General features: G+C 44.4%; 1 protein-coding gene across 2 annotated transcripts in view; it reads right to left on the bottom strand.

Annotated features, from left to right (window-relative positions):
* Positions 1 to 15512, bottom strand: part of LOC139262119 (sideroflexin-1) — a 141950-nt gene that overhangs the window by 45462 nt on the left and 80976 nt on the right. For both annotated transcript variants that reach the window (XM_070877269.1, XM_070877270.1), the window contains exon 3: positions 13411 to 13581. In XM_070877269.1, the coding sequence (XP_070733370.1) occupies positions 13411 to 13581 (171 nt within the window). The remainder of the gene's footprint in view (positions 1 to 13410; positions 13582 to 15512) is intronic.

Here is a 15512-nt window from a genome sequence, read left to right as displayed (position 1 = left end):
TGAAACATGGCAGATATAACGCTGTCGCGTAGGATGAACGCATCATGACTGCTGCCAGGGTATCTTGCATCGACTTACATGATATGATGCATGTCATCACACACGAGCTGTACATTAATGGAGTGGAAGCCTTTTCTGTTCCTTCAAAGGTGCTCGCAAGGCGATGTGGGTACAATCAATGCAGCCCTATACCTTTGGGGGAAGCCAGAAATCCTGGAGAAGCCCACAGCCCTGTCATAGATTGCTTGGGTGGTCATGGGGAACTTTATGAAGTCATTCCTACACGTGAACTGTGCAGCCGTGACCTGGCGCATATTGAGAGATGGCGCACACATCCCTAGTTGTAGCTTGAAACGATCCGGAGGCATAGAATGAAAGTACAGCTGTAACCTTCACTTCAACTGACAAAGCAGTCCTCCTGATGCTTCTAGGTTGCAGGTCTGCTTTGATCAACTCACAGATCTCACTTACAACTTCTTTGTGGAAAAGCAGCCTTCTGACACAGTCTGCATCACTCAGGTGGAGGCACGAACGCCTATCTCGATATACCCAAGGTGGGTAAGGCATCCTGCCCAGCACCCTACAGGCTCTGATGTTCCTGATGCAATGAAGTCGAATCAATTGTTTCCTACATAGCACCATGATGCAGAAGGCTCACACAAGATAGGGCATCGTCAGTATTGCCCCCATACTTAAATTTAACCTTTGAAAGAAGCTCAAAATGACAGGAAAGCAGGCAGCACAGGTTCCCAGTTTTATCTCTCCAGGTCTGTGTGGATGGATCACACCCAAAGGCTCTCTCTCCCTCCCCATCCCCAGGCTCCAAGTCTGTCTCTCTGTCTCACCACCCCCCCCAACCCCCAAGGCTTGTTTGTAGCCGAGCCCATGTCCGGGCGTGGGGCCGATTCTGCCGGCCAAACCTATGACACTCCAGCCCTGCTTCAAGACATTCGCTGGTGGCATGTGAGTGAGTTAAAAAATGAGAGAATTTCTGAAATCCAACAAATTTACACTTTGACATTGACAGGTAAAAAAAAGTTTAACTTTATTATTGATTTTGACAAGTGTTCTTGATTCCCTCCAAAATCTTCGATTTAAAAACAATGGTGTCTTTCAGCGCAGATTTGTGAATGTGCTGTGCGCTGTTTTTCTTAACTCACCAGAAGATTTTTCAGGAGTGGCCAGATACACCGAACTAAGAGAAAAAAATATTGGCCAAACTGTGAACAATTGAAAAAAACGACACAGACATGAGGGGAAAAAAAACTGGGCTAGAAAAATCGAAACGAAGTCACTAAGGGGGAAACTTCGAAAAAAATAAATACCGCAAAAAAAACGGCGCAAATGAACGGGGAAAATTGAGCCCTTAGTCTCAGAATAAGGGGCCACCCATTTAAAACTGTGATGAGGAGGAATTTCTTCTTGGAGGGTTGTAGATCTACGGAATTCTCTGCCCCAGAGAGCTGTGCAGGCTGGGTCATTGAATATATTTAAGACAGAGATGGACAGATTTTTGAGCGATAAGGGAATAAGTATGGGGGATGGGCAGGGAAGTGGAGCTGAGTCCATGATCAAATCAGCCATGATCTTATTAAATGGCGGAGCAGGCTCGAGCGGCCAGGTGGCCTACTCCTGCTACTATTTCTATGTTCTTATGTTTTTAAAATGCCCACCATATATCCCTCCAACTACTGGCTCATCTCTTATCTCCTCTTCGCTTCCAAACTCTACACTAGTTTTCGCTGTTTGACTCACTTCAGTCTGATTTCTATCTTAACAATACTGAGACCCATCTGGTCGAAGTCATCAATAATATTTTGTATACCAATCTCTCTCCTCATGTCCTCCCTGTAGTTTTTGACATAGGTGGTCATTCCATCAACCTCAATCGCCTCACCTCTTTGATTCATCTCCATGGGCCTGATTCCATTCCTACCTGTCCCAATGCAGACAGTATGGGGCCGAAATTGTCCTCCGCCCCAAATGGAATGCACCTTCCATTTTTTTTTTAAGTGTTCTGTCCGCACCAATGCATGGGGCAGACAATCTGGGCTCTTTGTTGTTTTTTGGAGCGGGGCGGATGTGGGGTCGTCAGCAGGGCGGAAGTGCGGGCGGGTCGGAATGGCCGTCACTCCGAGTCATCAGCGCTGCGCTGATGATGTCAGTGCAGCGCTGACGCGTCACAACGTCCCTCCCCTTCAGTTAAAGGGGAGAGCCGCTGCGAACTCTGCAGCCACTTTCGTGGCAAACACTGAGCCATCAGGGAGGGTTTTGGCCAGGCCAGCGACCCGGTATCGAAGAGGGGGTGCAAGGCTGCCTGCTGGCACCATTGTTGGGCCGACCTGGCACTTGGCTGAAAATTAAAATAAAATGGCGGATGCGGCAGTGCGCCCTCTCCTTTAAGGACGAAGGTGCCTTCCAGGCACAGGAAGCTTCCCACCAGGGAAAGCTGTTGGGGGCACCGAGCAGCAGCCAATCCGCTCCCGTGGGGCAATTTCCCACGTGGGGCGGAAAGGGAGTCACCGCTGGTCGGAAAGGGATCGCGAGTGACCAATTGGGCGAGAAGATGGCTGGGGCAGTCCCGTACACTGCTCCAAAATTAGACGGGAGCAATTTTCAAAATGGCGACCTTTCCGTGCCGACCGAGCGGTGAGTCCTTACCAATCCGTGGTTGCCTCTTTGTGGCGGTTATGGCTCTTATAGAAAGGGGAAATTTCGGCCCCTATAATTCCTGCAATGGCTTTTGTTCCCATAGGTTCGGACGATGGGTCATAGACCTGAAACGTTAACCCTACCTTCCTCTCTCTACAGATATTTCTGACCTGCTGTTTCTAGCATTCTCCATTTTTTATTAATTAGACAAGTTCTATAATTGGTGGGGATAAGATCATATATAAAAAGTCATTCCACAGTTTTAACACAAAGTTAGGAACTATTTATTATTTTATAATATAGGATGTAGCAAAATTTAGGAACTATTATCGACATGTTTTGTTAGTGCTATTATTTCTTATTCTATTACTGGTTCATAAATTATTTATCAGTTAAAGCCCAAAACAAGGTCTAATACAGCATTGTCCTGCTACTTTTATAGACAAAGAAACTAGTGCCTGAAGTAATCTAAAAAGGGTCTCTTTACTTAATCCTGTGCAGACTATGATGTTTTAACTATCAAGGTAAGTGAAAACATTCTCGAGAATGTTAACAGCTGGGGTTCACCAATGAATGTTGTCTGAACCGCAGAAGCCAAAAATAAACCTAGAGTAAAAAAGGAAAAACAACCCAAAAACACACCACCTCATTCTTGGCCTTATCTCCCAGTTCTGTTTACTGTATTCCCCCCTTGGTCTCCCAAGTTACACTGTACACCAACTCCAACTCATCCAGAACTCCCCTGCCCACATCTGATCCTGTACTGTCTTCACCAATTTCCACTGGCTCCTTTTCCCCCAGTTTGTTGACTTCAAAATTCTCATCCTTGTTCCTCCATGTCCTCTGTTCCACTTTACCTCTGCAACCTCCTCCTTGTGTCCCAGCTCACTCATTTACTTCTCTGACCCTGGCCTTCTGTGCGTTTCCACCATTGGTGAGATTAAATTCAGTTATCTTGCCCTGTTCTGGAATTCCCCAAAAACCCTCTAATACTGTCACACCTTTTCCCATTTTCAAAAGTCTCCTCAGAACCTACCTCTTCAACTGTGTCTTCAGTCACCCACCCCAACATCCTCCTGAACTTCTGCTTGGATATCTTGGGACATTTCATTACACTTCAGGTACTATAAAAGTGCAAGATGTTCTTGCTGAGGCAAGAATAGTATAATACCTGAGCCATCAACATAACTACATTTTCTAGTGGTTACACTGGCTTTGGTACCCATGCCACCCTTTACAGGAATCTAGTTTATATTTTAAAAGTCTTCTACCTGCATAACATCCTGTTGTGCAACACATATTTTCTGTATGGTCACATGTTTTATGTCCAGGTCACACCTGTTTCATGCTATTTCCATGACATCTGGATGTCATGCTAACTGTCACAACCATGAATTAGTTTTAAATTGTAAGTTATATATAAGGTATTTATATTTATCATAGTTACCTTTCAGTCCTCCCAACACGACATAGAAATAGAATTTCATAGAAATTACAACATGGTAAAAGGCTGTTTGGTCCAACCAGTCCATGCTGGTGTTTATCCTTCATGTGAGCAGTAGTCCTAATCCCATATGTCTACCTTATTCCCATATCTCTTTATTCCCTTTTCATTCAACCATCTATCTAAACTATTCTTAAATGTCGACACTAGGTAGTTCTGCTGCTATCTCCCAGGTTCATTCCTCCAGATAGTGCTTGCAGGTAAGTTTTACCTTAAACATAACGACATTTTACTTAATTTTTATTTGCCATCTTTTGGCTTAACTATCATGAGGCTCCCACACTAGGCCTGCTGGGTCAACCCCTAGTCTGCCTGCTCTTACTAAGGCAGGGTTCTGCTACTATCACGTCTTGATTCGCTGAGTCCCCTTCAGCTCCTTGCCTGCCCAACCTGGCTGCTGAAAGGTTCCTCTACTGCCCCATCTTCTAGCCACCTTCAGACCTGCTGTGTCATCACTCTTACAGGGCTCTTTCCCACCCTCAAGAGTACTGCCTACTCTTCCCTGCCACCTCTGGACCTGCTGCCATTACTGTAGGACTTCTCCGACCTGTTTGGCCTGGTCAAAACTGGCCTTAACAAAAAAATTGGGGTGAGGTTGGTGTGGGCTGGAGATTCATGGGGAAAGCTGGAAATGTGAGAGATGGTGGAAGATATGAGGAAGAACGCAGGAGCTGTAAAGCAAGAAGAGTCAGAGGCAAAAGGGGAAGGGTGAAGAAGGAGGACAAAATGGGGAACAAGAAATGGGAAAAAGGACAGATAGGGGAGAGCAAGGAGTGCAAATACATAGAATTTACAGCAAAGAATCAGGCAATTCAGCCCCATTGGTCCATGCTTATATGTTTATGCTCCACACGAGCCTCCTCCCACCCACTTCATCTCACCCTAGCAGCATAACCTTCTATTCCTTTCTCCTTCATGTGCTTATCTAGCTTCCCCTTACATGAATCTATGCTATTCGCCTCAATTACTTTCTGTGGGAGCAAGCAAGGTTTCCTTTTAGCTGTGTGGCTGCGCAGCACTCTGCAGCTCCCGCGCAGCCGGCTCACTGGTTTTTAAATGGTAAAAACCGCTCATGCGCAGTACTTCAAAATACAAGAGGGAGTATAGGAGAAAGGGGAGGGAAGATGGTGGAGAAGAGCTGAAATGGGGCAAGGGGAAGGAAAGGAAATAGTAGGAGGGCAAAGAGACAAAAAGATAGTGCAAATAGGGACAAAGGAAGAGTGGGAAATGGAGTGTTACTGGGAAGTACAAATGGGCAGCAGACAGGACAAATTAAAGGGAAGAGGGAAAGAGGAAGTACACAAAAGCAATGGACAAGGGGAATGAGATCACAAGGGGTGCGGGGCAGTAGTTGTGTACATGTAAGGATTGCTGATGGGGTGAAAGGCAAAATCATAAAGCCTGCTGGGCAATCACACATTGGGGAAGGCAGTTAGAATGCCAACTCCTTCATGTTGCTTGCTGTTGCCACTCTGCTCTGTGGTCACATGCCTCCCCTCCATCCTTGAGAACTCAGAAGAGGGTGAAGGAAAAAGACAACAAACAGAGACATTAGAAAAGCTGAGAAACATCGAGAAAACACTATCAAAAGATAGAGAGAACCATGAGAGGGCAAAGTGACACCACTGGAAACACAAAGATAACACAGACAGGTAAGACACAAACCATTTCCAGCAACCTAATGTGAACAACATCTTGGAAGTTTCATTAGTATTTAAAAAAAAAATCTTGTACTGCCCAGGGGTCCCAGTCTCCATTATTTACCAGGAAAGAAACTTTACATTTACTTTAAATGTCCAGGACCATGTGAAGCCCATTTCTTCTCTGGCACTTTAATGTAATTGTAATCCAAAATTATGCTGGAAACATGTTTAGTAAGTTCACAACTATCAACTTGACAGTATAAGCCTACATATTGTGCCATTGACTAATTTGTCATGGTTCACAATTTAAAGGAACATTTTTTGGGGTATATTTTAGGGTATGACAGCCCCTAATTACTCCCTAAATACTGCAATAGAGATTTTCAAATGGCACCCAGATTTTGGGTGGTAGTTTCAATTGCATGATTATTTATTAAAATAAAACAAATTTGATGTTACTAATAAGGATATGGTTTAAATTATTTTGAAGAAGCATTTAGTTAGAAAACCGATCCCTTAATCCTGCTGGTCCTACTTTCTTCCACCGTTTCTGGGTCAGTTGGACTGAGACAAAATGCAGAGTTTGATGGCCTCTCAGAGTACGCCGTCATACTGCCTCAGAAATTGACCACAGGTTTGGGATTTGCATTAAATCCCGAACTTGTGATCTGTCAAGTTCCGACTGCGCATCGGCTTCGCTGCATGTTTCACCAACCCATTCAAATCAACGTGCTGGTGAAAGGTTGGGCTAATTGCACATTAATTACCCTGAAAGTTTTTATGTCTGGTGCAAACAGGCGCAGAAGCCTGTTGCATGGCGCAAGAGGAGGGGGTTGAGAAAATGTTATTAGTTTATGCTACAGCCCATAACAATGAGGCACTGTTTCAGGTCTGAGTGGATACAAACTTTGAAAGAAACTTTCATTTGTTCATTGTTTGAAAACAGGGCCTTTTTGTGTCATCGTCTTTGCTGCCCAAAAGCCTTTTGTAGTTTCGGTTTAACTCCCAACTTCTATTCAGGTGAGATTTAATTCATTTTTATGATTTCCTCATGTTATCTGACATTTAAACACTGAATTTTAGATTATTTAAATTAATCAAAAGTTAGTTAGCCTAATAGAGGAGAAATGAATTCAATAGGACTATAAGACTGTAATTATAGGTTTGTTTATAATAATCTTGGTATGTGTATTAAATACTATTGCAAATTATTGTAATTTATTAATAAATTAGCATTTCTGGCTGCAAAATTATTTAAATGAGTTATGGACAAATCAGCAATCTCCTCTGTTTCCTGATTGCTAAGAGTCAGGAAGTTAACTAGACCAACCACATAAATACTGTAGCTACAAGAGCAGGTCAGAGGCTGGGTATTCTTCAGCATGTGTCTCACTTCCTAACACCCCACAGCCTTTCCACCAATCACAAGGCACAAGGCAGGAGTGTGAGAATACTTTCCACTTGCCTGGATGAGTGCAGCTCCAACAATACTCAAGAAGCTCAACACCATCCAGGACAAACAGCTCGCTTAATTGGCACGCCATTCACCACCTTAAAGTCAGTCCCGCCACCACTGCTGTAGTGCAGACCATCTACAAGATGCACTGCAGCAACTCACCAATGCTTCTTCGACAGCACCTCCCAAATCCGTGACCTCTAACACCTAGAAGGATAAGGACAGCAGGCGCATGGGAGCATCATCATCTCCAAGTATGGGAGTACCTTTTAAATTAAAAAGTAAGACCTCAAAAGTAGTAATCTCAGGATTGCTACCAGTGCCACGTGCTAGTCACAGTAGGAATCGCAGGATAGCTCAGGTGAATACGTGGCTTGAGAAATGGTGCAGAAGGGAGGGATTCAAATTCCTGGGACATTGGAACCGGTTCTGGGGGAAGTGGGACCAGTACAAACCGGACGGTCTGCACCTGGGCAGGATCAGAACCAATGTCCTAGGGGGAGTGTTTGCTAGTGCTGTTGGGGAGGAGTTAAACTAATATGGCAGGGGAATGGGAACCTTGTAGGGAGACAGAGGGGAGTAGAATGGGGGCAGAAGCAAAAGATAGAAAGAAGAAAAGTAAAAGTGAAGGGCAGAGAAACCGAAGGCAAAATGCAAAAAGGGCCACATTACAGCAAGATTCAAAAAGGGGCAAAGTGTGTTAAAAAGACAAGCCTGAAGGCTCTATGCCTCAATGCGAGGAGTATTCGGAATGGGGTGGATGAATTAACTGCGCAGATAGCAGTTAACGGATATGATGTGATTGGTATCACGGAGACATGGCTCCAGGTGACCAAGGCTGGGAACTCAACATCCAAGGATATTCAGCATTTAGGAAGGATAGACAGAAATGAAAAGGAGGCGGGGTGGCGTTGCTGGTTGAAGAGGAAATCAATGCAATTGTAAGGAAGGACATTAGCCTGGATGATGTGGAATTGGTATGGGTGGAGCTGCGGAATTCCAAAGGATAGAAAACGCTCGTGGGAGTTCTGTATAGACCACCAAATAGTAGAGTGAGGTTGGGGACAACATCAAACAAGAAATAAGGGATGTGTGCAATAAAGGTACAGCAGTAATCATGGGCGACTTTAATCTACATATAGTTTGGGCTAACCTAACTGGTAGCAATGAGGTGGAGAAGGATTTCCTGGAGTGTATTAGGGATGGTTTTCTCGACCAATATGTCGAGGAACCAAACAGGGAGCTGGCCATCCTAGACTGGGTGATGTGTAATGAGAAGGGACTATTAGCAATCTTGTTGTGCGAGGCTCTTTGGGGAAAAGTGACCATAATATGGTAGGATTCCTTATTAAGATGGAGAGTGACAAAGTTAATTCAGAAACTAGGGTCCTGAACTTAAGGAAAGGTAACTTCGACGGTAAGAGGTGTGAATTGGCTAGAATAGACTGGCAGAGGATACTTAAAGGGTCGACGGTGGATAAGCAATGGCAAACATTTAAAAATCACATGGATGAACTTCAGCAATTGTACATCCCTGTCTGGAGTAAAAATAAAATTGGGAAGGTGGCTCAACCATGGCTAACAAGGGAAATTAAGGATAGTGTTAAAACCAAGGAAGAGGCATATAAATTGGCTAGAAAAAGCAACAAACCTGAGGACTGGGAGAAATTTAGAATTCAACAGAGGAGGACTAAGGGCTTAATTAAGAAGGGGAAAATAGAGTACGAGAGGAAGCTTGCAGGGAACATAAAAACTGACTGCAAAAGCTTCTATAGATATGTGAAGAGAAAAAGATTAGTAAAGACAAACGTAGGTCCCTTGCAGTCAGATTCAGGTGAATTTATAATGGGGAACAAAGAAATGGCAGACCAATTGAGCCAATACTTTGGTTCTGTCTTCACAAAGGAAGATACAAATAACCTTCCGAATGTACTAGGTGACAGTGGGTCTATTGAGAATGAAGAACTGAAAGATATCCTTATTAGGCGGGAAATTGTGTTAGGGAAATTGATGGGATTAAAGGCCGATAAATCCCCGGGTCCTGATAGTCTGCATCCCAGAGTACTTAAGGAAGTGGCCCTATAAATAATGGATGCATTAGTGATCATTTTCCAACAGTCTATCGACTCTGGATCAGTTCCTATGGACTGGAGGGTAGCTAATGGAACGGCACTTTTTAAAAAAGGAGGGAGAGAGAAAGCGGGTAATTATAGACCGGTTAGCCTGACATCAGTAGTGGGGAAAATGTTGGAATCAATCATTAAGGATGAACTAGCAGCCCATTTGGAAAGCAGTGACAGGATCAGACCAAGTCAGCATGGATTTATGAAAGGGAAATCACGCTTGACGAATCTTTTGGAATTTTTTGAGGATGTAACTAGTAGAGTGGACAAGGGAGAACCAGTGGAGTGGTGTATTTGGACTTTCAAAAGGCTTTTGACAAGGTCCCACACAAGAGATTGGTGTACAAAATCAAAGCGCATGGTATTGGGAGTAATGTACTGACATGGATAGAGAACTGGTTGGCAGACAGGAAGCAGAGAGTCGGGATAAACGGGTCCTTTTCAGAATGGCAGGCAATTACTAGTGGGGTGCCGCAGGGCTCAGTGCTGGGACCCCAGCTCTTTACAATATACATTAACAATTTGGATGAAGGAAGAGAGTGTAATATCTCCAAGTTTGCAGATGACACTAAACTGGATGGCGGTGTGAGCTGTGAGGAGGATGCTAAGAGGCTGCAGGGTGACTTGGACAGATTAGGTGAGTGGGCAAATACATGGCAGATGCAGTATAATGTGGATATATGTGAGGTTATCCATTTTGGGGGGCAAAACACGAAGGCAGAATATTATCTGAATGGCGGCAGACTAGAAAAAAAGGGAGGTGCAACGAGATCTGGGTGTCATGGTTCATCAGTCACTGAAAATGGGCACGCAGGTACAGCAGGTGGTAAAGAAGGCAAATGGTATGTTGGCCTTCATCGCTAGGGGATTTGAATATAGGAGCAGGGAGGTCTTACTGCAGTTGTACAGGGCCTTACTGAGGCCTCACCTGGAATATTGTGTTCCGTTTTGGTCTCCTAGTCTGAGGAAGGACGTTCTTGCAATTGAGGGAGTGCAGCGAAGGTTCACAAGATTGATTCCAGGGTTGGCTGGGCTGTCATATGAGGAGAGACTGGATCAACTGGGCCTTTATTCACTGGCGTTTAGAAAGATGAGAGGGGATCTCATAGAAACATATAAGATCATGACGGGACTGGACAGGTTAGATGCGGGAAGAATGTCCTCGATGTTGGGGAAGTCCAGAACCAGGGGACATAGTATTAGGATAAGAGATAGGCCATTTAGGACTGAGATGAGGAGAAACTTCTTCATTTAGAGAGTTGTTGACCTGTGGAATTCCCTGCCGCAGAGAGTTGTTGATGCCAATTCATTGGATATATTCAAGAGGGAGTTAGATATGGCCTTTATGGTTAAGGGGATCAAGGGGTATGGAGAGAAAGCAGGAAAGGGGTACTGAAGGAATGATCAGCCATGATCTTATTGAATGGCGGTGCAGGCTCGAAGGGCCGAATGGCCTACTCCTGCACCTATTTTCCATGTTTCTCTGTTTCTATGTTTACCTTCACCACACGGACTGCATCGGTTCAAGAATGCAGCTCACCACCACCTTTCCAAGGGCAATTAGGGATAGGGAATAAATGCTGGCCTTCCCAGCGACGCTCACATCCCTGGAACTAATAATGTGAAAGGAGCACTGCTCCATATGATTCCAGGTTCGCATTCGCACAACGGTGTGCTCCTGGGATTCGTGGGTCACTAAGCTGCAGAGTTTGAAAGCAACTTTTCAAAGGCGTACTCGCATGAGGCAAGTGTGTACAGGTGCAGCGTGCAAAATCCGGAGTTCCGGAATCCGGACCAATTGGTGGCTGGGTTGAACAGAATCCGTAATCTGTTCCGGAATCCGGACCCGCCGACCGAGGTCCCGCTGCTGCATGACCCCGGGCCTCGCCTCACTGCCGCTGTCTTTACCTCGCCAGCCCACTCGAACACCTCCTCCACGGTGGGCCCCGCCCAAACACCTCCTCCTTGGCGGCGGGACCCCGCCCGAACAGTTCCTCCTCGGCAGCGGGGCCCGTCCGAACAGGTCCTCCTCGGCGGCGGGGCCCGCCGGGATACCCGAACCTGGGTTCCGGTGTTTCTGGATTTGTGACGTCAGAAAGATGTTCCAAAGTCCGGAAAAACACAGAATCCGGAACGGCTTTGGCCCCGAGAGTTCTGGATTCTGCACCTGTATTTCATTCGGATGTTGGCGACCTACTCCTTAGCTATGCCGCCGACTCCGAATTCAGGGCCAGTGGCTGGAATCTTTGGGTTTGGAGGCGGGCCTGCTGTCAAAATGACCCTGATTGACAGCGGAGCGGAAGTCCGCTCTGAACCCGCCTCCGTGTCAGTTTCTCAACTGTTGGGTCTGCCTGTGTATCGCAGACCCGACACCAAGCAGCGGGCCAGTTAATTAAGGTAGTTAAATGCTACTTAAGAGGATTAAAAGCAGGCAATAACAATTTTACCAACCTTCTGACGAGTTTGCCGTCCCTCGGGGAACACGCCCGGTAAATGGTATTGGATTCTTCATGACTGTCCATTACTTTGGCTAGTTGACAGCTGCAAAAGTGGTATAAAAGCTACCATTTCACAGCTGTTCATTTCCAATGTCAGAAGCTGAAGCTTAAAGGATTTGGAAGAAACTTTTGAGCTGTATGCAGTTTGGAAGTGTTTTCAGTGAACTCTCCATTCACGGTCATCTCCTTGGAACAATCTCTCACCACTGACACATCGCTTCTGTTATCTTAACCTCACCTGCCATCTATTCCAGCAGCATCGGTGCCCTCGAAAAAAATCTCACCTTGGTCCTCAGAATCCCACCACAATCAGCCCCAACACCAACATCACGAAACACACCAGCATCACCAACACCACCACCAACTTTCTCCGCAATCATCTGATGCTGCACAAGACACAGGGCATCAGCAGCCAACCACATTGCTGCCCGGGAGGCCAGGGATGGCCTCACCATGGCCACACTTACTTCACTGGACGCTGTACACCCTTACTGCCAGATGATGCACCAGGTTGGCACCATTCCACACCAGCTCCATAAAGTATCCCTGCAATTCCCAAGCCATTCCTTTTACACTGTGTCTCACCATTCACTACAACTCACTAAGTCATTTCCAAAAGTGCAAAGTGTTAAAAATAAAGATTTCAATGTTTGACAACACATCAACATAAACTTAACATGAACATTGGTTAAAAGGACACAGGTGCCTACCCTTGTGTGTTGTTAGTTGTTATCATTGGACTAGGATGAGGGGGAGTGTGAGGGATGGCTACTGAAATGGGGAACTGAAAATGTAGAGGGATGGGTGGAGGTGCAAGGTGAGTTGGTGTGAGAAGAATGTGCAGGGGTGGAGCAGGGAAGGCAGAGTGGTGGGGATGTGATGAGTGGCATAGCAGGATGAGGTTGAGTGTAGCTTTGCAGTAACATTTTGTGATCTACTGAGATCATTGAAAGGTTTGCGCCACTGCAGCCAGGTGCTCCTGACGATATCCCTGCTTGTGCCCTCCTGTGCAATGTGCAACCACGCTGCGTCGGTGTCCTGGGTAGGTCTCTTCCACCCATTGGAAGGGAAGAGGACCTCTCTGTATGCGGTGACTCACTCCATAAACATCTGGAGGGAGTGGTGGGAGAGCCTAGGTGCAGTCGTGCACCTCTGTGCAGTGCATGCCAGTGTTTGCAGCACCTCAATGCTGCAGAACACTGACAGAAGAACTGTCAAAATCAATGTAGGCATGGTCCCTTTAAGGAAACCGGTTGATGACACATCAAATGATGTCATCAGACTCACTTCCTGTTAATTGGCCGGGAACTTCACAGGGTGGGCTTAACAAGCCCCATCGAGGGAAGATTGCTTCGAGAGGGTGGGATGGAGACAGGAGCGGGTTTCCCCACCTGCCACCGATGCTGGTTGTCCCATTCTCGCCACGGGTGGCGAAACCAGGGCCAATAAGTCTGAACCTTCCTGCAAAAATATGCTTTCTACAGTTGTGTAAAATCACAAGAAAATCTCTTAAATTTAAAACGTCTTTACTCACTTATAGAAGGTCATCATACATCCAGTAATTGTCATGTTCATTGGCACCTGAGCTGACATTCGACCAATAAGAATCATTTTTTCTCCTGTATCTGGGTGAATTGCAGAATCATAGACATATTTTGCTCTCCAAAGTTCATCTTCTGTAAGTTCAGGATTTACGATACCTTGCCTAAGATGTAACACATGTAACAGTACAATAAGTCTGCTCTAGGATAAGCATCACCCAAAAAAAGAACACTTGCAAAAAAGACAGACAAAGGTTAAAAGGATACAACTTAACAAGATACAGATGGTAAAATGGACCGGAGTTTCTTTTTTGTATCCAGACGTCTAACTATTTTACATAACAACAATGACTATACATCAAATGTTATTCATTACTTGTGAAGCACTTTGGGACACCCTGAGGGTGCTAGGAAAATCCAAGTTCTTTCTTTACTTTGTGAATGGTTATTTTTGACAAATTTAAGATCTTACTGACTTGCTGTCAAAGTAACGGTGAGGCTAATGGTGCACACAATTATTTATGCATAAATGGTACAGCAACTGCTGCGATGAGCAGATGTGCAGTCAAACGTAGATATCCAAAAGTTGACATCTGAGTTGCGCTGCTCAGCCGTTAACTTCATGGAAACAGCATCTTGCTGCTGCCACTCCACTGAAATGCATCAAATGGCATGAAGTTGCTGTATTTGTGCGGTAGATTGAATGAAACTCGCCACAGAATGTTACGTTTCAAGCACAAGTACTCTTTTGATGACGTGATAATTGTTAATTAGTGCCAAGCAACTTCTCTGACACTGAAAATGAACTATTACAAGTGTGGAATCTCATTCCTTCAGGGTATTAATTGATGTTGGAGATTTGAAATGTCAAATTTAGAATTACAGTTTTTAAAAAACTTTTCCTGTCTCTTTTTTTTCCACTGTTAATCCAATCTTTCTTGATCTATTTCGCGTTTGTACCCAATTTGACATTTAATTCACCCACTCTAACTTAAACCTCCTTCTCAGTCCTTCACTGTTCATTTCACAATACTCAAACCTCATTCGTAACGGGGATATACAGTTGCTTTCCCTGTTCACTCGGGTCTCAATGTTCTGTTTCCCTCCCAGCTAATCAGTTCGCAATTTCAGCAACTTGCCAACCAAAAAATTAAAACCCTAACTCTGCAAGGGATAGTCTAACTAACGGCAGACACTGTTAAATGGCCTTCTACAGCAAATTATGGTCCATTGTCATTGCTGAGCCTTGAAAATGATTCTTGCACATTCTGGTATAATCAATGTGTTAAATTTTAGTATACCCATTCAGAATTGCGAAACATTCAAATTCTTCCAGATAATTAGCAAAAAAACCAAGAGAATAGATTATATTTTGCCATTATCAGATTTACTAATATTTAAGGATTCTTAAGGATTCAAAATTTGAGGGATTTTTTTTTGTTAGTCAAAGTCACTAACTTTCAAGACAATAAGTCAACAATTTACCAGGGGTTCAAATTAACACTGGTCTGTTGGAATGGTAATGCTGGATGTTATTGGGGGACTGACATTCTGTAAGACAATATATGTAGATAGAATGTTATGCTTACGAATTCATACGCTTTTTGTTTATTTTTATATAAATTATCTGTGGTAGATACCTGTATAAAATGAAATGCATTTTCTTCATTTCTATAATGTGCCATAGAGAGGGTAGGAAGAAGATTTACTAGCACGATACCTGGGATGAGGGATTTTAGTTATGTGGAGAGGGTAGAGAAACTGGGGTTGTTCTCATTAAAGCGGAGAAGGTTAAGGGGAGAATTAATAAAGACATTCAAAATTATGAAGGATTTTGGTAGAGTAAGTAATAGCAATTGTTTCCAACAGCAGGAGGGTCAGTAACCAGAGGACAACGATTTTAAGATAATTGGCAAAAAAAACAGAGATGAGGAGAATTTTTTTTAGGCAGCGAGCTTTGATGATCTGGAATGCACTGCCTGAAAGGGTGGTGGAAGCAGATTCAATAACTTTCAAAAGGGAATTGGAGAGATACTTGAAAAGGAAAAAAGGCAGGGAAAATGTAGGGGAGCAGGACTAATTGGATAGCTCTTTC

The sequence above is a fragment of the Pristiophorus japonicus genome, chromosome 4, assembly GCF_044704955.1.
Source record: "Pristiophorus japonicus isolate sPriJap1 chromosome 4, sPriJap1.hap1, whole genome shotgun sequence".
In the NCBI taxonomy this organism is placed as follows: Eukaryota; Metazoa; Chordata; class Chondrichthyes; family Pristiophoridae; genus Pristiophorus; species Pristiophorus japonicus.
The sequence above is the reverse complement of the archived record's forward strand: the minus strand, read 5'-3'. Positions and strand labels throughout refer to the sequence as shown.